General features: G+C 51.3%; 1 protein-coding gene across 1 annotated transcript in view; it reads left to right on the top strand.

Moving 5' to 3' along the window:
- The window catches only part of SORL1 (sortilin related receptor 1), a 156,813-nt gene that overhangs the window by 7,376 nt on the left and 128,791 nt on the right, over positions 1 to 20,646 (top strand). The window contains exons 2-3 of the mRNA XM_082845306.1: positions 9,259 to 9,375; positions 15,474 to 15,599. Coding sequence (XP_082701432.1) covers positions 9,259 to 9,375; positions 15,474 to 15,599 — 243 coding nt within the window. The remainder of the gene's footprint in view (positions 1 to 9,258; positions 9,376 to 15,473; positions 15,600 to 20,646) is intronic.

Here is a 20,646-nt window from a genome sequence, read left to right as displayed (position 1 = left end):
CTGAGAAGAGCCATGTATGGGGGAGGGGCCCAGATAGTAAAGGACTCTATTTCTCTGTTAGCCCAGAGGATACAGGCAAGACGTTTCCATGTGGGTCTATGCCAGGGGCCTGGGGAGAAGACCTGCCCCAGGGTCCCAGCAGAGGAAGCTGCCCATGGCAGGGAGTGGGGACAGCGGACAGAGGTGGGTGGGTGGGGCCTGTGAGGCTGGGGGAGGGTTTGGAAGAGACTTGAAATGTTTTAAAGCTGTGCTCCATTAATTGGGTAACATGAGACTGTGTACCTATAACTTACCTCGTCTGTATATATTTAGTTCCCTGAAGTTCTCTGAATAGTTCTTTAAAAAAAATCCTGCAGTTAACTGTGCACGTAGTTTGCTGGACTGGGTGAGGTGTGCTGCTGTGGAGGTGATGCAGGGGTTCCTGCAGAAACAAGCCTCGGACCTGGAGAGGGGAAGAATTCGGGAGTGGATGTGGAGAGCTGGATGGAGGAGAAAGGCTGTCATCACAGGGTTGGGGAGTTAAGCTGCGTGGGGGTGGGGCCCGAGGGGCTTCTGCCCTCCTGGTAGCAGAGGCATCTCACAGGACTGAAAGGTTGACCTTGCTGTTGTGTTTAAACCACTGGTAAGGTGAGGTCTCGAGGCATTTGGTTCTGGGATGTCATGTAAATATTTTCCCCTTGAGGCGAGGGAGGTGCTAGAAATCAGTGCCACCTCTGCGTTGGATGGTTTGTTGGAGCCTTGGGAACCAGAGCTTGGGTTTCCCCAGGTTTCGAATCTTGGTTGTGGAGTGAGGGGAAGGCTGCCTGAGCGCAGGGCTTGGCCACAACTGTCTTCTTTTTTTAAAATAAATTTATTAATCTATTTATTTTTGGCTGCCTTGGGTCTTCGTTGCTGCACGCGGGCTTTCTCTAGTTGCGGCGAGTGGGGGCTACTCTTCGTTGCAGTGTGTGGGCTTCTCATTGCGGTGTCTTCTCTTGTTGTGGAGCACGGGCTCTAAAGTGCAGGCTCAGTAGTTGTGGCACACGGCCTCAGTAGTTGTGGCTCACGGGCTCTAGAGCGCAGGCTCAGTAGTTGTGGCACATGGGCTCCACAGTTGTGGCACACGGCCTCAGTAGTTGTGGCTCGCGGGCTCAAGAGCACAGGCTCAGTAGCGGTGGCGCACAGGCTTACTTGCTCCATGGCATGTGGGATCTTCCTGGACCAGGGCTCGGACCCATGTCCCCTGCATTGGCAGGCAGATTCTTAACCACTGCGCCACTAGGGAAGTCTCCACGACTGGCTTCTGAGCTTGACCCGGACATACAGTGTTTCACCAGTTTATGTATGTTGTTACTTCCTGCTCTCAGGCCTCAGTGTTCCAACCCTGATGCTGCTCATGGTAGTTGTTGATATGCTGCCATTTTGTGAAGAATATGGTTTATTTTGGTATAAAGACCATACCAGTAACAAGAGGAGATAACGTTTTAGCATTTTGAAGTTTATGAAATATATTCATGGATAAGATCTCTTTTGATTTGAAGGTGAGCCTTATTTATTTATTTAAAAATTTTTTTTTTAGCAATATGAAAGGAAGTCTTTATTTGTTTTCTAGGGAGGACTAGTTGCCAGGATCACTATTAAAGACTAAATCTTAATAAGAGGCATCCATACATTAAAAAAATCCCGGCACATATTTTTATTCTGTAATAATTTTGTCTCTCTCCCCTTTTGACATCCCTAAGAAATCCACTTTGCCAAAGAATAACTTTCCCCCTGCAGAGCTTTTCCAGTACATGTCAACACAGTGAATTTTCCCTCCTTTGTTAATAAAGCAGAAGTATCCAGGGCACCTTCTGTGGCCAGGCTGTGGGGCAGCTGGGATGTTGCTGCCATTCTGGTTGGCAAGACCCTGAATTGTGCGGCTGTTGCTCATAGGGTGGTGATGGTTCGAGCAGAACTTTCCACTGGCTCTGTGGTGTCACACATCTTCAGGGAAGCCTTATTATTATTCTCAGTTCACAGATGTGTATCTTGAGGCTCCAAAAGGCGAAGGGACGTCCCCCAAGTTGTGCAGCCCATCAGTCGTCGAGACCAGGACTCAAACCCAAGCCTCTGACTTGTCTCAGATTTACGGTGGCACCTTTCCCTCTTGTAAATATTCCAGTGAACGCCTTGCTTTCAGCCAGGGGTCCGGTGGCTGTGATCTCTTTTGTTCCCCCTTCAAAACCTAGAGAGCTCATATAATGCCACCCTTTCCTTGGCTCTCCTGGCTACACCAGTTTGCTTTTAACTTTTCAAATTTGTCAAGTTCCAGGTCCCTGCCCGTTCCTGGATTTCGCTCTGTTCTTCCTCTGGATCTGTCTTTTCTGTTCTCCATCCCTTTTGCCCTGGACTCCTCCCTCTTCATCCTTGTGGTACCCACTGGGGGTCTTGTCTTCAGTGCAGCCCTGCACTTGGTTATGCCCCCCCGGCTCCCACATTTAACATCTGTAAGTATTATTCATGAAATTAATTGTTTAACGTTTGTTTCCTCTACTGATTTAAGAGTCATGAGGCAGGACCTAGAAGTCTGCTGTTTTTTTAACACCTAGTAGAGCACCTGGTATGTAGTAAGTGCTCAGTAAATCTCTACTGAATGAATGAGGTGGGGGGCTATTTATGGTGGAGCTGCAGAGCCCAAGTGGAGGGTCAGGGAAAGTGGATGTTCCGGAACCATCCTACACAGGTGAATCCTGATTTAAGGCTAGTCCTGGTTCAGTGTGTCCAGCAGCCCGTAAACACCGGTGAGGGGCTTGCTGTGCTTTCAGTGCTGTGTGCCCCACTCTGCGGTCCTGGGTTTTAAGGCAGATGGAAACCCCACCTCTAGATCTTTCTTTGGGTTTAACCCCATCTGCAAGGTGTGGAAGGTGGTTTAGATGTTCCCTGAGGTTCCTTCTGGCCCAGATAGTTTCTTCTTTTTCTTACTTGCCAACTGGTGAATTAAGGCGTGATTATTTTCATGACAAAGAGATTTTTCACAGTTTTTTTTTTTTTTTATAGGGAGCCCTCCCAGAGCAGCAGAGCGGGCTATTTGCTAAATGACAAAGTGGGTTTCACCAGGAGGGAGTGGCAGATAGAGGTGGATCCTACTTGCCGAAGATTAATCAGAACTAAAGTCTCTCCGAGCTGATGCTGTAAGTCAGGAAGAGGCATATAAATAAATCTAAAGAGAGCTCATTACTCTAGTTAAGGAGATTATAGTGAAATGCTAAGTTTTTTAGTCTGAGGTCTTTCTCCCTTTGTTTCCTTGTCTGTGAAATGGGCAGCATGCATTGATCAGAGAAGTAGTTAACGAATTCTCTGGGTGAAGTGAGATGAGTGGAGAGGCCAGGACAGGGCCTCTCTGCAGGGAGCTCTTAAACTAGATTTCAGCTCTCCTTTGGAGGTGGAGAGTCCAGGGAGGGAAATGAGCTTACTAAATATAGTGGGAACACAGTCTCAAAAGGGGACATGGAGGGGCGATTTGCATAACCAGCATTTAGGTCGTGCAAACAGATGGTCTGAGAAACCTTGTTATGCTTGGACCTTGCGTGTCTGTCTTTGGTTTCCTCAGGTCCATCCTGCAGTTCCGATGATTTAGCAGCTGCGTCTGTCCTTGCAGCTGAAGGACAGGATATTTGTTTTATACTTCACTGTAGAATTTTAAAAATGCTTCTTTGTATTTCACTGCTAGTGAGGCAGTGGAATGAACCAGGCTGCCTTATTTGTCCTTCTCATCCTGTGTTCTGGAAAGAAGGAGTGGTGAGGACTACAGGCTGTGGGTGTCTAGGACATCCTGATCTTTGGGTTTGACCAATTTGAGAGACGTAATGGCAGAAGAAATGAATGGAGATGGCATGAGACCCCTTGCATTAAGGGCCCCCATCCTTCTGAATAAGACTCAATGACTGTACAGATTTTCGTGGGTTTTATTGTAAATTTCTTATTACTTGTCAGACTTGTCCGCTGATTTCCCCCAGAAGTGCTCTGTGTACTCTTTTTTTTTTTTTTTTTTTTTGCGGTATGCGGGCCTCGCACTGTTGTGGCCTCTCCCGTTGTGGAGCACAGGCTCCGGACGCGCAGGCTCAGCGGCCCTGGCTCACGGGCCCAGCCGCTCCGCGGCATGTGAGATCTTCCCGGACCGGGGCATGAACCCGCGTACCCTGCATCGGCAGGCGGACTCTCAACCACTGCGCCACCAGGGAAGCCCCCTGCTCTGTGTACTCTTGACAGGTGAGAAGTGAGTAAAGAGCCCCAAAGGGTACCTAGCCCTTAGTGGGCCTCAGTGTATAAGCGATCACCACCTTCCCACAACAAGCAATTTCTTTGTCTTCCTTCTATTTCTAACAACCCAGAGCTTGGAGCTTGGGTGGCAGCAGCTTCTTGCCCCTCTCTGAAGAGTGAAGCAAAACACTTAACCTCTTTGGAACGCCAGGGCCTGCCAGGAGGCTGAGACAATGTGTGGGTTGACGGGGACCCAGGTGATGACTGCTGTGAACTGCGAAGTGGATGCTAGCCCTGAGCCTATGGCCATTGCTCCAGCCAGGGACCAGGGACCAGGGACCAGGCCCGCAGGGATGCTGTGGCTTTGCAGATGCCGCTTACGGCATTTTGAAGGATTGCTTTGACCAGAGACCCACTCCTCAGCCTGCCTTCTCCATGACTCACCCGAGCTGCATCTTTTGGTAGCATGAAGGACCGAGGTGGGGGAAAGAAGAATTTCTTACGAGTGGGAGCTCCTAGGTATTGCATCAGCAATTGAGAAGTGTAAGGTTCTTTGCAGGTCATAGACAGAGGCTTTTAGAAAAACTGAGATGAAATTCACGTGACATGAAAGTAACCATCTTAAAGGGAACAATTCAATCCGGTGGCGTTTAGTACATTCACGATGTTATGCCACCACCACCTCTATCCCGTTCTAAACCATTTTTTTTTTAATTTTTAATTTTTAATTTTTTTGCAGTAAACAGGCCTCTCACTGCTGTGGCATCTCCCGTTGCAGAGCACAGGCTCCGGACGCGCAGGCTCAGTGGCCATGGCTCACAGGCCCAGCCGCTCCGCGGCATGTGGGATCTTCCCGGACCGGGGCACGAACCCGTGTCCCCTGCATCGGCAGGCGGACTCTCAACCACTGCGCCACCAGGGAAGCCCCCAGACCATTTTCATCACTCCAAAATAACGCCTCTTACCCTTTAGACAGTCACTCCCTATCCCCCCCTCCCCCCAGCCCCTGGCAACCCGCAACCTGCTTTCCGTCTCTATGGCTTTACCTGTTCTGGATATTTCGTATAAGTGGGATCACGTAACAGGTGACTTTCGTGTCTGGCTTCCTTCCCTTAACGTAGTGTTTTTGAGGCTCCTCCATGTTGTGGCACACATCAGTAGATCATAGGGTTTTAACAGCTATCCAGGACACCCAAAGACAAACCCTCACAGAAAGAGTGAGTCTTCCAGCCACTGTCATTCACGTTCTGCCAGGAGGAAGGGAGTGAACTAGATTCATCGTTCCCTAAATAAGCTACATGAGAGACACCAGGGGCGTGTCCTTTAAAAATACCGATTCCTGGGCTCCAGTCAGAGGGTTCTGAATCAGTAGGACTGGGGTGGGGCCTCTCTGGGGTCTCTGGTTGTTAGCTGGGTTTGGGACCCCTGAACCGGGTGGCTTGTGGGGGGGCTACCTTGACTCTTAACGATCTGCCTGTGATCTTCGCAGAGGCCTGAAGCTGCGACCCCGATGCTGTTTGTTGTTTATGAGGCAGTTTCTCTGTGCAGAGACTTCTGTGGCATGTGATTTTCCTGTTTGCCTTCTGAGGGGGAGGCGTTGGGCCCCTCCCTGCTGCTTTAGTACAGCTCCGATGAATTGTGGCTCATTTATCGAGCTCCAGCGACAGCCTGTGAGCTGGAGATCGGAGAGGGAAGGTTGTTCACGCCCCGGGGTTGTAGTTACAGCTGACTGCACATCAAGGTTACGTTGCTGTGGAAAAGCCACCCTCCCATGGCTCTCCCTCCCTCCCTCCCGGACTGGTGCCTTCTGGGTCCGTATGTGCCCACTCCTCTCCATGCGGTCTTTGGGACCCGAGTGAGCAAGGCTGATAGGAGTGATCCGGAAATCGGGAAGCCTGCAGCTGCGCCAGAGGGCTGGTGAGGGGGGAGGCTAGGGGCTGAAGCCAGGAGGAAATCCCTGGTGATGGAAGAGGACCCAAATGAACCGGAAACCACCCACAAAGTGCAGGGACCCAGCACTGGCACCTGCAGGTGTTATGATCGCTGGGGGCCACTCTTGCACCTCTGGTTGCCTGGTCCCTGTCCGTGGAGGGCCTGCTTTGACATCTTCCCTTTCTCCTGGGGTGGGGACGAGGGGATGGAGACCAAGGGGAGATGCAGAGGCGGAAAGTGAGGCCAGAGAGCGCGATGATGTCTTTGCCTTAGTAAACCGGACAGCTTGCCAGCCTGCCTGGTGCGTGGTGGATTCCCACAGCTGACTCTGCACTGTGCTGTGGGGGGGTGGGCACCTGGGCTTTAGTGGGGATCAGCCTCAGCCAGGCAGGCAGCTCCCCAGGGAGTTACCCCCTGACCAGGAGGTGCGCGGCGCGCGCTGACATCCCGCCAAGGGAAGGAGCCGAGCTGTTGTGTGAGTTGCCTGGTGGCCCTTGGACAAGCCGTTCCTCGCCTGAGATTTTTTTTTTTCTCCCCACTGGGCTACCCTTTTAGGAGTGAAAGGGGACCTCTAATAAAATCTTTTTTTTTTTTTAAAGGTGTTTCACCAAGCTCGCCTTCTGGGCTTCCTTTGTAAAGAAAGCCCCTGGATGTTCGGATGCCTCCTTTGTGCTGCTCTCACCCCTTCACCTCTCCTAGGATTGGTTGAGGGGGCCCCATAAATCTCACGGCCTCTGAATAGAAAGACTTTAGCAAGTTGTGTTCAGTCCTTGTTCCCGCTCTGATCACTGTAGGCTTTGTAACCTGCTCCAGGCGTTACTTGATTGTGAACCTGCCCATGGGGCTGTCCTGAGGTGGCCTGAGTGCAACATTGCTGGGCTTTAAATCTCAGACCCTGGATGAACTTAGTGATTCTTCCAGGTTCCAAATCCTTTATCGACGGACATTTGCATAAATCCTCAATTTGTTACCCTCTGGTTCTAAGGGTGAGGATGTTTTGGAGGGAGAAGGCTGTTAGCCTGGATTCCCAGGGCACCTTCGCCTGGTGGGCTTCTGATCCATAGATGCTTCCAGATTCTTCCCAGAGGCGAGGGCTGGCAGGAGAGGGGGAGAGGGAGGGCTGGAGGAAGGCTCTGCAGCTGGTGGCGATTCCCTTAGCTAGTGTCCCCCGAGCATCTGGGCTCAATAATTTGCTTACTTCTATTTTTTATTTGCACGTCTCTGTCGATGCTTGCCTGGACTTACCTCTCTGGGAGTGAGAAGGAATGGTTTGGAATGACACATTTTCCTAAAAAAAAACAATCCAGGGGCTTTTTCTTTAAAGAGGCCTCATTTCACCTGTTTCCCCAAAGAGCTTGGGTCCTGGATCAAATTAGGTGCAGGTGCTTAAGACCCAAAGCAGTGTAGTTAAGGATTAGCTCTTTTGTTATTCTGTCAGCCAAGTTGGTGGCAAGGTGTTTCCCTTCTCCCTTCAGTCTGAGAGCACTATAAGGAGTGGGCGGGATGAGGACGGGAAAGGAGAAAGCAGCTGTGGGAGGGAGGGGGGAGGGGAGGGGAGGGGGGAGGGGAGGGGGGGGAGGGGAGGGGAGGGGAGGGGGGAGGGGAGGGGAGGGGGAGGGGAGGGTTTTCTGCTCTGAGGGCCCATCAGCTCAGGTGTGTACTTTGCATCAGTCCGGGAGGTGGGGTGGGCGCGGTAGGGTGAGGGTGGGGAAGCGTGCAGGTGGACTGTGCAGAGGCTCCTCGGGGTCCAGAAGCTCGAGTTCCTTCTCCTGTGCCCGAGACAAGCCGAGGTTGAAGGGGCCGGTGGAATAGGCTTCTCCCAGGCATCGCTTGTGCTCCAGATTTTTGGGGGGGTTTTGTCCTGAACGTTGACACCAGCTCTCAGAATTTTTGTGTGTGGTCATCAGTTGGCTCTTCCCACACGGAGGGGGGGTGAAACGGTTGCCTCAGGTGTGCCAAGATGCCAGCCCTTGAACTGTCCGTCAGTGACGGGTGAAAGGAAAAATAAGAGGAATGGAGTTAGCTTTTCATAAAGCAGAACCTATCAGAAAGAACTGTTCTTGATTCTGAGGTCGTGTTGCTTTGGAACACAGCGGTGATTCTAGATGGTGGTCGTGTTGCTTTGAAGGGGGCGGCTGCGTAACAGGTGAATCCCAGGAGCTCAGTGGTGTGAATGCATCTCCCCATTCTGAGAAGTTCAAAACAAGTGGAGGGCCTTCTCCTCGGGGACTCGGGCTCCTTCTGTCCTGTGGCCCCACTCTCCTCCGGGACTGAATGCAGCCTGCAGGTAGGGAAGGAAAACAGGGCCGTGTAAGGCCACACCCCATCGTAAGGCCTGGGCCAACAGTCTGCTCTGTCCTCAGGAGGCCGGGGACAGAGATCCAGAAAACAGCCAGCCACGCTCTGACATGGTGGCTGTTTGCATTAATGTTCTTACCTGGCAAGATAGAGGTGGCCGACCAGTCTTCTCTTGGCCTGCCTAATTCTTCTCCATTTTACTGGTTTACAAAACCCAGAAGCCTGGGGACTACTGTTCGCAATAAACCGAAGGTCATTTCCATGGAGTCCTGAGAAATATTTCCTTACTTGGAATACTTCAAAACTAGCTAAATAAAGCTGATGCTTTCCTTTTGTTCCTCCTTTTTATGAGCTAAGGATAAGCAACGTCACCTGGAGGCCAGAGAGAACCAGGTTGAACAGAAGTTTGAAAGCATGTGGTCTTTCCGGCTTGTGTCCCTTTTTTAAATGACGAAGATGCTTCAGTGTTTTGGTTTCAGATCTGAAGAGTGCATGTCCCATGTATGGAGTAAGGATGAGAATAACCAGAGGTTGATTTCACAAAGGACAAAAATAAGCCAAGTTATCGGTTATGCCAGTGAGAGCCTGCGAAGAAGATTTTTGCAATCTGGTTCATGCCACACAGCAGAGGGCTAGTGTTTCTTCTTGGGGACGTTGAGTCTGGTGGAATCTGCAGAAAGGGAAAAATGGGCCGCCCTGGCCCGGTGCTCCAAGTGTGAGCACTTAGTCATGACAGAGGGGGAGAGAGTCTTGCTTTAGAAAGTTGGTGGCCGTCACTCATTTCTGTGTTGGTCTGATCTCTTTCAGGTTAGTCTGAATGATTCGCACAATCAGATGGTGGTGCACTGGGCCGGAGAGAAGAGCAACGTCATCGTGGCCTTGGCCCGGGACAGCCTGGCGTTGGCAAGGCCCAAGAGCAGCGATGTAAGTATTGGTGTCATTCTGGGCGTTCCTCTGTGCAGCCAGGACGCCCTTTTCTCATCCATCGAGGTTATTGTGCCAGACAAAATATTGGGTAATTGGGAGAATCTGGAAAATAACATATATCCCTTCTTCGCGGAACACAGGGTGGTGCAGGCAGCGTTGCAAAGAGACCCGTGTGATGTGCGGTGACTTTTGTGCAGTGGGAGGCGTGGTCTGGGTTGTTGCATCTGCTCAGCAGAATGCCGGAAGTGTGTTGTTGGGCAGAGCTGTCCGTCGGCAGTGGAGCCCGACGGAACCGAATGGGTCTTTCCCATGTGCTGATTTCTTCTAACCCGTTACAGTTGGGTGAGTCCTTGAATCTGAATCGCTCAGACTCTTAATTTCCACAGTTGGCACCTTACGATGTTTAATAGCCTAGAAGACATTAGACCGAGGGTCACGCACTCAAAAGACCCGTGATAGAGGCCAGGTGGGTAACAGGCAGGGGCGAAGCTGCCTCCACGTTTATAACACTCTTCACCTCCACAAGGAGGAAGGGTCTCTCCCATTTTTCTTGAAGTGTGTGGCCCTCTGGGACTTTTTCCCACTTTTGATAGAGATGCAGGTTCAAAAAACATTCACCGGTGTCTTGATTTGAACATGGTGGTGGATGCTACCTGGTCTCAGGGTATAAGACACTGGGAAGTGGAGGGACTTTGAGCTTCTGGGCTGTTACTGGCTCTCAGCTCTGGTTGCCATGCAGGGCCCAGTGCTGCTGGATCTGATTTTCTGAGAGAAGCTCAGAGGTGGGGATTTTTATGTGAAAACTGCTGAGTCTTACAAGTTGGCAGCTGACGTATAGCTTTTACAAACCCTGTGTGGGCCAAGTAAAACATATATGAGGGCCAGAGTGAGCCCCTGGGTCCAAAGCCTGTGGCCCCTTCTCCGAACCTCCCCTCGTGGGGAAGAGGAACAGCCCCTGCCTCGGGTCAGGGTGAGGCTGTGGACAGAAAACCACGTTGTGGAGGTTCGGTCACTCTGCACTCTGGCCAGAGGAAAGCCCCTGATGACTTTGCTAGCACTGTCCCGTCAGCCTGGAGGACATACTTGAAATTCTTGAGCCTAGATTTGGTCTCCATGAGGCCCCTCACCCTGTATCCACCATCTGGTTTGGATGTGCTCCAAGGTAGGGGACCAGAGGGTACCCCAGGGGCTGTTTTCTGGTGGGCTGAATGGGGGCAGCTGGGGAGGGCAGACGAAGGGCTGGCCATCGTGATGTGTAACTTGGGCCAGGGTGGGGTGCTGAGCAGTGGTGGTGGGAAACCGCTGCAGCTGACAGCCAGGCTGGGTGCAGTGACCTGGTGCAGGGCTAGGCTCGTTTGGGGCCGTGACTTTGGCCCGGTTATAAATGCGATCAGGGTTGGCAAGCACAGATGGCAGTGTATTGATGACTGTTGGCCTGTGAGAGTCCGCAGGCCGCTGTATTCAAAGGCATCTCTTTTGAGCACAGGAGACAGCTCTCTGCCCTACTGGATTAAGAAATCCTCCTTAGGGTTTTTATGTATTTTAAAAATTCCTTGTGCAGATAGTATTTTTGGCGAAGACCTATCTTTTTACTGTTTTGTGGTACAAACAGGAGCCCAGAAGCATTCAGTGATTTGCGTGGGGTCACTCAGCATGTCTGGGGCAGGGTTGGGGCTAAGACCCCATCATGTACTCGGTCAGTGCGTGAGGGTGTAGTGTTGCCACGGTGACCAACATTAGTTTTAGCACTGAAAGTCCTATATCCTGGGGCCCTCCTCAGTCTTGGATGAACCAGGAAGGTTGGTCACCCTACAGATACTGCCAGTCTATCCAAACCCAATTCTCACTCTGCCTAAATATTTGGGTGCTTCTTACTAAGGACCCATTGAACATTTGAAACGATAAACTATTCTGGAATGAAGTATACGCTAAGATTAAGTGGAAAGGAAACTTCGTGCTTGGAGATAATAAATTGGGACGGCAGAGATTTCCCTCATCAAGGCATAAGCTACATTAAAGAACTGGCAGATGAAACTGAGATGTTCTCATGTGGAAAGTTAATGCAAAAATAAATTCTGACTCAGAGGCAGGAGTAGGTGGTGCTGGAGTAGTAACAATCTAAATTTTCTTTAAAGACTGGAAGCACGGTTCACAGGGCCCCGTCAGCAATCCAAAAGGAACAGAACCTATACAAATTAGGAACTGTGTGAGTTGGAGAACGGCCAACTCATACATATTCAGTATATAAAAAAGGGATGGATCTGGAAGCTGGAATCCCGGAAGATTTGCTCTTAAACAGAGAAAAAAAAAAAGAATATCCCGATGAACTTGTAGCCAGTGTGAGTCCATGAAGCATGGCTCCTGCAGGACCTGTCTTTTTCTGTGATAAGCCTGTAGATGAAAGGAAACCGAAGGTGGTGTTTATCTTGACCGTCCCCGCCTCTTCCTTTCTGCACCCTCCTGACGTATTTTATCAAGTACTCGGTTGCCACATAATTGACCAAAGAGCTTTCCAGAGATAGTGTCTACCAGAAGACCAGAATCAACCAGGGGAGGCATCAAGAATGGTAGGACTCACTGCCCTTGTACCCAGAGTGGTGTGACTGGTGCCCCTGGGGACTGGCAGGGGAGCAGGGCCCGCGCCTGTAGCCTGTGGGAGCCGGAGTCTAGCTGAGCCCCAGGTCTGAGAGCAGAATGCGTGGGTTTGAATCCTGGCTCTACCATCCATCAGCAGTCTGACCTTGAGCCAATTCCTTCATTTCCCCTTGGTTTTCTCATCCATCAGTGAGATAGTCCTTGTAAAATCTTGCTTCCCAAAGGGTGGTCTGCAGACCGGCAGTGTGCGGGTTTCGTGGGAGGTGGTTAGAAATGCAGAATCCCTAATCTCACCCCAGACTTCCTGAATCTGAGTCTGCATTTTGACCTGTGTCCTGCTGGGTGATTTGTAGGCATGTTACAGTTTGAGAAGTATGGGTGTAAAGTACTTAGAACAGCCCCAGACACAGAGATGCTTTCTGGACACTTCAACCCTTCTCCCCCTCCCCTCCTCCTTCTCGTTATTATTTATGGTTTTGAAGTACAGGGGAAATAATTTAAAACCGTTCACTCTGAAGGACCATCTTTAGAGGTAAGACTGATCTAACTAGCAACTTTTGGCAGTTTAGAAACTGGGTGTGGAATTAAGAGATACAGACTACTGTATATAAAGCCACAAGGATGTGTTGTACAGCACAGGGAAATAGAGCCCTTGTTTTGTAATAACTTTACATGGAGTATAACCTACAAAAATATTGAATCACTATGTTGTCTACCTGAAACTCATATAATACTGTAGATCAACTATACTTTAATTAAAAAAAAAAGAGAAACTCCTTTCTTCTTTATTTAGTTAAGGGAGTAGTGTCCTGGGGAGGCCAGAGAAGACTAATTAGTGCAGAAACCTGTGTCTGGATGCAAAGCAAAGGGTAAAGCACAGGATGAGTGAGCCTGGGGGTGTTTGCCTCAATTCACCTGGAGCTCACTGTGGGCCGTGAGTGAGGCAGCATGCTAGGGAAAGAAACCCTGACCCAGAATGTACCAACCGGGGTGCTGTGTGGAGGCCATGAGGTCATCAGCCCACTTGGCCTCCTCTGAACACTGAAGAGGCCCTTGCAGGGCTCTTCACCGTGGAGGAAGGTGAATAGCTGTGCACAGCCCCGAGCTTGCCTTTGCCCTATTGATCTGTTGATCAAGTAGGGATAAGAATTGTGAGGATAGGATCAAAATACCGTGTTGGAGTTGTCCAGCCTGGAGAAAGGAAGCAAGGCTGATGAGCAGTTTGAGAGCCTCAGGCGTAGCATGGACCCTCACATACCTTCCTCACTTCTGTTTAGTATAAGCCCCAAAGGGATGGAGTTTGCTTACAGACGGGAATGTTAAGGGCGAGGTTTGTGGTTTTGAGGGTGGCCGCACGTCCACCACCAGCGGGTGATGCAGAGGTGTGGCGGGGTGTCCGGGGAAGGCCCCATGCTTCATTCAAGGTGTGTTTTCTCTCTCCATCCAGTGTTCCTTCCAGTGCCTGGGCTGTAGCTTTGGTGTGTGATCCTCCTCTTTAGCAGAGAAATGCAAGCGTGCAGAGGAGAACATTCACCCAGAACGTTGACTTGAGAGAGTGGAAAGTCAGCTGAACTTGGGCTTGGAGGAACCCCTCCTAGTTTTGTCAGTTTCTAGCAGCATGACCTTGGGCTAGTCGTTCATTTCTCTGAGTTTTATCTCTTAAATGTAAACAGTTGTTCACTGAGTCAGGGATCCCTTCATTTCACTCTCTTTTGTTCACTCACAGAACACATGCATTTACTCACGCTGTGGTTTATAGTGAAATTTATTCATTTCAGAATTCTTTTCTGAGCACCTGCTGTGTTCCAGATCCACGGAAAGTGGCAAAGGAGAGACCCACTCTCGGGGGTTTTTAAAGATGAAGAGAGTTGATGTATACAAAAGAGTATTGTTACTGAAAAATGCTGCCCCGATGTGAGCTTATTCTCACACTTGTGCCTCTGAGGAGGTAACGGAGTGGATTATCCGTGTAGGGGATGATGCTAGGGCTGGAAGGAGCCTGAGCTCCCTTTTGGAGAAGCCGTCCGTTTGCTGTGTGTGACTTTGAATGTCACAAGGAACACTTCGTGTCTGTTCTTGGCCTGGAGGATGGAAGTGAGAAAATACCGCTTGGTCTTCCTACCACTCAAATGATCTCTGAACACTCAACCTGCTGAATTTAGGAAGCTGTTTCTGTGGCAGCCCCTTACCGTGTGTTTGGTAGTCAGGGAACACGTGCTGTGCTTAAGTGTGTGTGTGTGTAACAGGAATTCTTCCAGATGTTGGCAGAGGTTCTATCTGTGCTCTTCCAACCTCGACATCTAATAAATATTAATAACCCGCATGTGCGCTCAGTTTTCTTTGCGCAAACACCGTGTAGTTCATGGTTCACGTGGGGGCATCGTTTATCAGCAGTGACATGTTTACACGCCCATTGTGTGAAGGGCCGTGTCTTTGTATGCCTGGTGTCCAGCGCAGTATCTGGCTCACATGAACCCCTCAGAACGTGTTTGCTGCTGAGTCGATGGGATTCATCCCGAGTTCCCATTCTTCTTGGGATTCACCTGTCCTTTTACTTTAACACTTTCCCCAATTCTAACTCAGTATTATATTCATAGTGTTCATAACATTATTGTGTTATATTCATCTGTCAGGCTCATTTTAAACCCACTGACTGTATTAATTTCACAGTGCCTAGGTAGTAAAGTCTAGGGACAAACTATCTGACAACTTCCATTTCTTCCATCCCTTTCTTGAGGTGTGATGGCTTTCAGGTAGCCTCCGGGCACCTGGTAGACACTCAGTGCACAAGTTATTCTTCTGTTTCATACCTGTGGTTACCGGGGAGCCAGAGACCCGGAAGCAGGAGAGAAGTAAATACCGTTGGCAACTGCATGGCCCCCCCTGCTGTTCCTCTAAACTCAGAATCTCCCATGTTACAGGGTCAGGGTGCTGGAGGAGGGGGGTTCTGGGACCCCTCTGTGCAGCTTCTGTGCATATTTAATCACTTAGCACTGCTCTCTTTTTCATCTCTGGGGCTACTCTGTGAAAACCCATGAGGGTTGTTTTTTTTTTTCAATCGTCTGGAATGCTGTAAGGACAGAACCCCCAGCAGAAGGATGAGAATTAGATTACCTTTTGGGTACATTTCAACAGATGGCAAAACAAATTCTCAATCCCTTCCCCTCAGACAATCACATTTTCTCAGCCTCTGGATGTAGTTGGTTAAACACTCAACCCGGCTGTGGTGAGGAGCTTATCGTGGTTTCTATCTGCGCGTCTCCCCCTCCAGGGAATTGTTGTGGCCTCAGAAAAGAGGCCACCGGCTTGGGGACAGACACAGAGGTGGCCTGCTTCTCCTTTGTGGGTTGTCTTCACACCTGTAATTTCATGGTATCAGGGACCCGTTGGGAACCACACTCAGGGCGCAGGGGATGCGTTTGCAAGTGGAGGCGGAGGGAGCCGCCTTTCTGCCACTTTTCTCACCGATCCTTTTCTTCTTTCCCACCTCCGTCTTCCAGGTGTACGTGTCTTACGACTACGGAAGATCATTCAGGAGAATCTCAGAGAAGTTGAACTTTGGCGAGGGCAACAGCAGCGAAGCTGTGATCGCCCAGTTCTACCACAGTCCTGCGGACAACAAGCGTGTAAGGACGTCACCTGTCGTGACCGCGTGGGGCTGTCTTTTGGGACCATGGCTGCGCTACAGGAGGGCTGGGAGATGCAGCGCTTGGGCGTCTTTGCCACGTGACAGGCAGCCGGGGACTGTTTTTCTGCTTACCTGGGAGTCGGTGACAGAATGTCATTCTCAGGGCAGAGCTGTGCATAATCAAGCAGGCCAGGTCCTGGCCAGGCAGGATTTCTAGACAAACAAGGGCAGGTTAAAGCCCAAAGCGTCTGCCAACTGCCCGATAAGTCGCCTGCTTCATAGGGGGCACAAATGTTACCCAGGGCCACTGGGGCTTGCACTGGGGTCTAATCTAGGTCCTCCAGGGCAGCCGCTGAAGTCTTGGTTTCATGGGTATCACCAGTGTGTGTACACACGTGTGTACCTGCGTGTGCATGTGTACCCCCCCTTCCCTCCAGCCTATACCGGTCTAGAAGGGAAAACCAGGGCAGCTGATCCTGCTGTGGCTCCTCATTTGTTTTCCCAGCTGTCTGCCCTGGGGCTTTGTTTCTGCAGTAGAACCCGGGCAGTTTGATTTGGAGGAAGCCTAGACTTGAGATGGCCCTGGGCCCCAGGGAGGAAGAGGGGGGTGCGGGAAGCAAGGCTTTCCTGTGGGTTAGGTACCTTGAGCTTGGAGAGCTGTGTTTGGTTGCCTTCCTCCCCACTCTAGTGATCCCGAGCTCATGTCCAGGATAGGATAACTGCTTCTAAGGATGCTCGAAACCTAGCTCCTTAGAAGCCAAAGCGAAGGTACGGGGTAGCTGCTGCTTTTGCTCATCCGGAAAGGAGAGAGCGAAATCCACAGGGTCCTCTGACCAGGTCCGCCCCCGCCCCCCTGCCCCGCAGTGCTGGCTTCTCAGGTTGCCTGTGGTCTGTTAGCAGGGACTGTATTCAAAATATTTAGCCACTGGAATGGCCCTGACCAATCAGAACAGACCCAGTCTGGAGGGAGCTGGGTTTTGAAGGCCACCCTGCTGAGGCAGGCATTAACCTTTCAGTTGCTGGATTGTGGGCTGGGCCTGGGGAGGGGACCAGGCCAATGGAGCTTGAGGAGGGGCCGCTCATGGGTTTAAACTGCCTATTTACTAACAGAAGCAATTGTTTTTTTAACAACTAGAATAGGTGCCACTGGTATCTACTAGTTAATATCAGCCCCGTCCGATGGTCTCAAAGTGGAGGGGCCATTAGGACAAACTCCCCTCTAACCTAACTCCAAGGTGACCGAGCAGTTCTTCCCTCTGTGAAGAAAAGCACAGAAAGGGGTTGGAATCGGTTCTGTAGTCTGGACAGCAGGCCCGCCGCGCCCTCCCCACCACTGCACTGGCAGGCCTGGTACTGGGGACTCCTGGTCCCTCGAGTGACTGGGGAGCCCTGCCCCAGGGTCCAGCTTGCTGGCCGTGTTGCATCTCCTGTGGATCAATCTGCCTCTCAAGAATCAAACAGCCCTTGGATTAGTCTCTACGTCAGGTGGTACCTATCCATCATTATTATTAGTAGTAGTAGTACTATTACACATTGTCCCGAAGTTAACTCTTGCTGAAGTTGTGGTCTTGAAACTGCTCTGTTGTCCCTTTCAGCCCCATCTCGTCCCCTCCTCGCCTCTGACCGCAGGGCACAGATGTCTGTAAGCAGGCTCCGTCTCCCTTCCTGCTTGTCGCGGGTTGCGGTGAGCAGCTGCTGAACCCAACAGTCAGAAGAGTCAGAAGACAGGAAAGATGAAGTTAGGGGCTTGCGGCGGGGGTGGTTTCATGCGGGGAGAGGATCTGGGGCTTTTGGAGAGGGTGAAGGAGCAGGGCAGGGGCTAGGGCAAGAAGGAAGGAGAACCAGGGAATGGTTGCAATAGAGGAACTCTAGGTGCTGCAGGTGAGGTGGGAGCCATGGGCCCGCGGCCTCAGTGCTGTCACCTGAAGAGGAGGGCTCCTTCGATTTCTCAGGGCTGAGTTGGGGATGATTTGGAGTTGGTGGGAGGATGCATAGGGCTGCCTTCTTGGAGAACTTTGTGGCTGTTGGACCTGGGGCCGGAGCAGGCTGAGTGAGGTTAGGGATGCTGCCTTCCCTGTTGGGTTTGTAACTCCCCAGTGGAGGCTGTTACCCCTCCTCAGACTTCTCAGGAAGGAAGTGACTCTTACTGTGCTGATGACTTAGGTTACTTTTGCCTTTGTCCCTTGGAAGGCAGATTGCCCCACTCGACCTACCATTTCCTGATAAACATCCCCCGTGGCTGAGTGCTTTGCCCTCTGCGCCAAGGTGCCGGGCCCAGGCAAATCACCTGTGCACAGACGTTAGCGTGGCTGCCACGGAGGGCGACTGGAAATGACTGTTCGCAGCTGCTCGGAAGGGCTAAGGTGTCACGAGAGGGCCACGTGGAAGTCTGGGGGGGCGTGGCCTGCAGGAGGGGAAAGAAGGCGCTGCTTAGGTAAATGGAGCGGCTGTGGGGTCACGTGAGAGTTTGGGTCTATTTTCGAATCAGCCCGCCGTCCCACTTCCTTCTTTGCGGTCCCCTGTGTGCCACCGCCTGGAGCAGCGTGCGGCTCTAGCCACCTGACAGTTCCACCAGCCTCGCAGTGCACCCGAGATCAGTCAGCAGTGTCCAGACATGTCTGGGCTCTTTGAAGGTCACTGGATGTGTGGTCAGGTTTCCCAGCCTCCACAGATGCGAGAGCTGGTCCTGCCTTTTTCCAGGCAGAGGCTGGTCCCAGGTGGGAAGGTGAAACGCTCTCTCTTTCTTCCCTTGGTTCCCACCTCCTGGAGGTGAGTCTGTTCCCTGCTTCGTCTGCCCATCCTCCTTTCACGGTACTCTTGGCTTCTTCACTCGAAACTGGAGACAGTCACTTAGGCTGACATGGGGATGAATTCTGTAGCGACTTTTGTTATCTCTCCGGAGGTCTTTGTGTTTTACGAGGGAACGTAGCGTTAAGCTAAAGGAAAAGATGAAGCACGTCTGGAATATTAAGTGATTGCAGACATGCTTGGAAAGGTAGGGGGTGGCGGTGAGGATGCTCCTGAAATTGCCTAGGTTAGGAAGCATCTAGTAGGTCAGCTCTGCTGGCCAGTCTGCAGGGTCGCCTCGAGGAGACTTGACAGCCCGGCGTCCCGGGACTAAAAGCAGAGTAGGACGTCCCATGCCTTCGTACTCTGTGCACATTGGAGGACGTTACCTAGCGGCAGGAAGCACGTGCCTAAGGGTGGGATGGAAGCTGCAGGTCATTAGAGTAAAGTTGGATCAGAGAGGTGAAGGCTTCGTGGGTGCTCGGGACTAGGGCTGGAGCGTCACAGATGGGCAGGTTTCTGTAGCTGGAGCAGAGCTGGTGGGAACCCTAGGGGATCAGGGAGGAGAAGGGCATGGGCAGAGGCTTCAGGGTGCCAAATGTGTTTTCTCTGCAGGCGGGGAGGGGAGTGTTTGCATTGGATGACTTAATGATGTCAGTGGGGCCCCACCTGAAGAGGGAGGAGTTTTCCCTCTGCCTTGAGGACTGGAGGGAGCCATGTAAGAACCTTGGAGCTGACGGGTTACTGTGAATACTGTCCCTTAGGGACCTGTGTCTGGTCTGCTGGCAGCATGCAGGATGGGCTGGAAGGGCAAGGTTAGAGGATGGAAGGGCAAGGTTAGAGGATGGTAAGAAAGGGAGCCCGTGGGTTACTGTAGGCATGAAGTTGCCCAGCCACTTTACCAAACCTAATATCCACCCTCTAAGGGTCTCGCTCCCTGCTGGTCCTAGAAGCCAGGAGGATGAGTAAAACGACCCCAATTTCCTCATAGTCTCTGGTAGGACCACGGGCTGCGCTAGTAGCACTGGGAAGAAAAAGGAAGGCACTGATTGTGAAGGACCTGTTAGAGGAAAACCTAACAGGGTAGGTGGCCGATTGAAAGTAAGGGAAGGCAGTGGAGTAGAAACCAGACCCTAATGGTGAGTAATGGGGCCGGGGAAGGTGTCACGTGGATAGGGCTTGGGACATGGGGAGGGAGAAGTGGGTTTTGGGGGGCAGGTGGCGAAGAATTCAGTTTTGGACAGAGAGCAGTATCTGGGCACATCCGGGTGGAGATGCTGACTGAGAAGGTAAAGAAGGTCATGAAAACTAGACTCTTGGGAAGACATCAGGGTGGGCGTGGAGATTTGAGAGTCTTGGAATGCGGGCTCCTGGAGGGGCGGTGGTGGAAGCTTTTGGAAGGATGAGCCATAAGCCACGGTAGCAGCTGAGGATGGAGGAATCAGGGTCACCTGAGGGCGAGGAGCTGAAGAAGACAGAGGGGCTGGCAAGAGAGAGTCGAAGACAGATGGTCAGGGGTGGGGCGTGGAGCGATGATGCGACAGTGTCGCAGAAGGCAAGAGCGTTTGCAGGGAAGCTTGGGGACTGGGTTAAGAGAGGAGGTACTTCACCGAGCCCAGCAGTCCAGGCTAAGACCTGTGGATTCAATTCGGGAAAGGCTGCCTTTTTGTTGGAAGGAGAGAGGTAAGGTCTGATGAACCAGCCAGACGCTGATACGAATGCTGCCTCTTCCTGGTCACCTTGGGCAGCCGAGCTCTCTAAGCATGAGTGTCCTCATTGGTAAGAGAGGAAATGACAGTATCATAGCTTGGAGTTGCTGCAGGGACGCTGTGAGTGAAAAGAGGCAAGGTGTGCAAACATTCAGCCCAGTGCCTGGTGCATACTAAGTGCCTCTTGAAAAATTGTAACTATTGGACTTCCCTGGTGGTCCAGTAGTTAAGACTCCGCGCTTCCAATGCAGGGGCCACGGGTTCAATCCCTGGTCGGGGAACTAAGACACGCATGCTGCGCGGCGCAGCCAAAAGGAACAAAAAGAAAAAGAAGAAAGTAAAATCATAGCTACTGTCATGAACGTCATACCTTCTGTGGCCGGATGTGGGATTTCTAGGTCCTCAAATGTGAAACTGCAGGCAGCCATGGGATAGGTGTTTCTGGAGAAAACTTTTCAAACTGAGAGAACACTCCCTCCCCCAAATAACCAAGACAGTTTCAGAGCAGGAAGATGGGCTGTGTTATTTCTAGGGGACACTTTTATACCC

Source organism: Leucopleurus acutus (assembly GCF_964270905.1).
Source record: "Leucopleurus acutus genome assembly, chromosome: 8".
In the NCBI taxonomy this organism is placed as follows: domain Eukaryota; kingdom Metazoa; phylum Chordata; class Mammalia; order Artiodactyla; family Delphinidae; genus Leucopleurus; species Leucopleurus acutus.
This window is presented reverse-complemented; position numbering and strand designations above follow the sequence as displayed.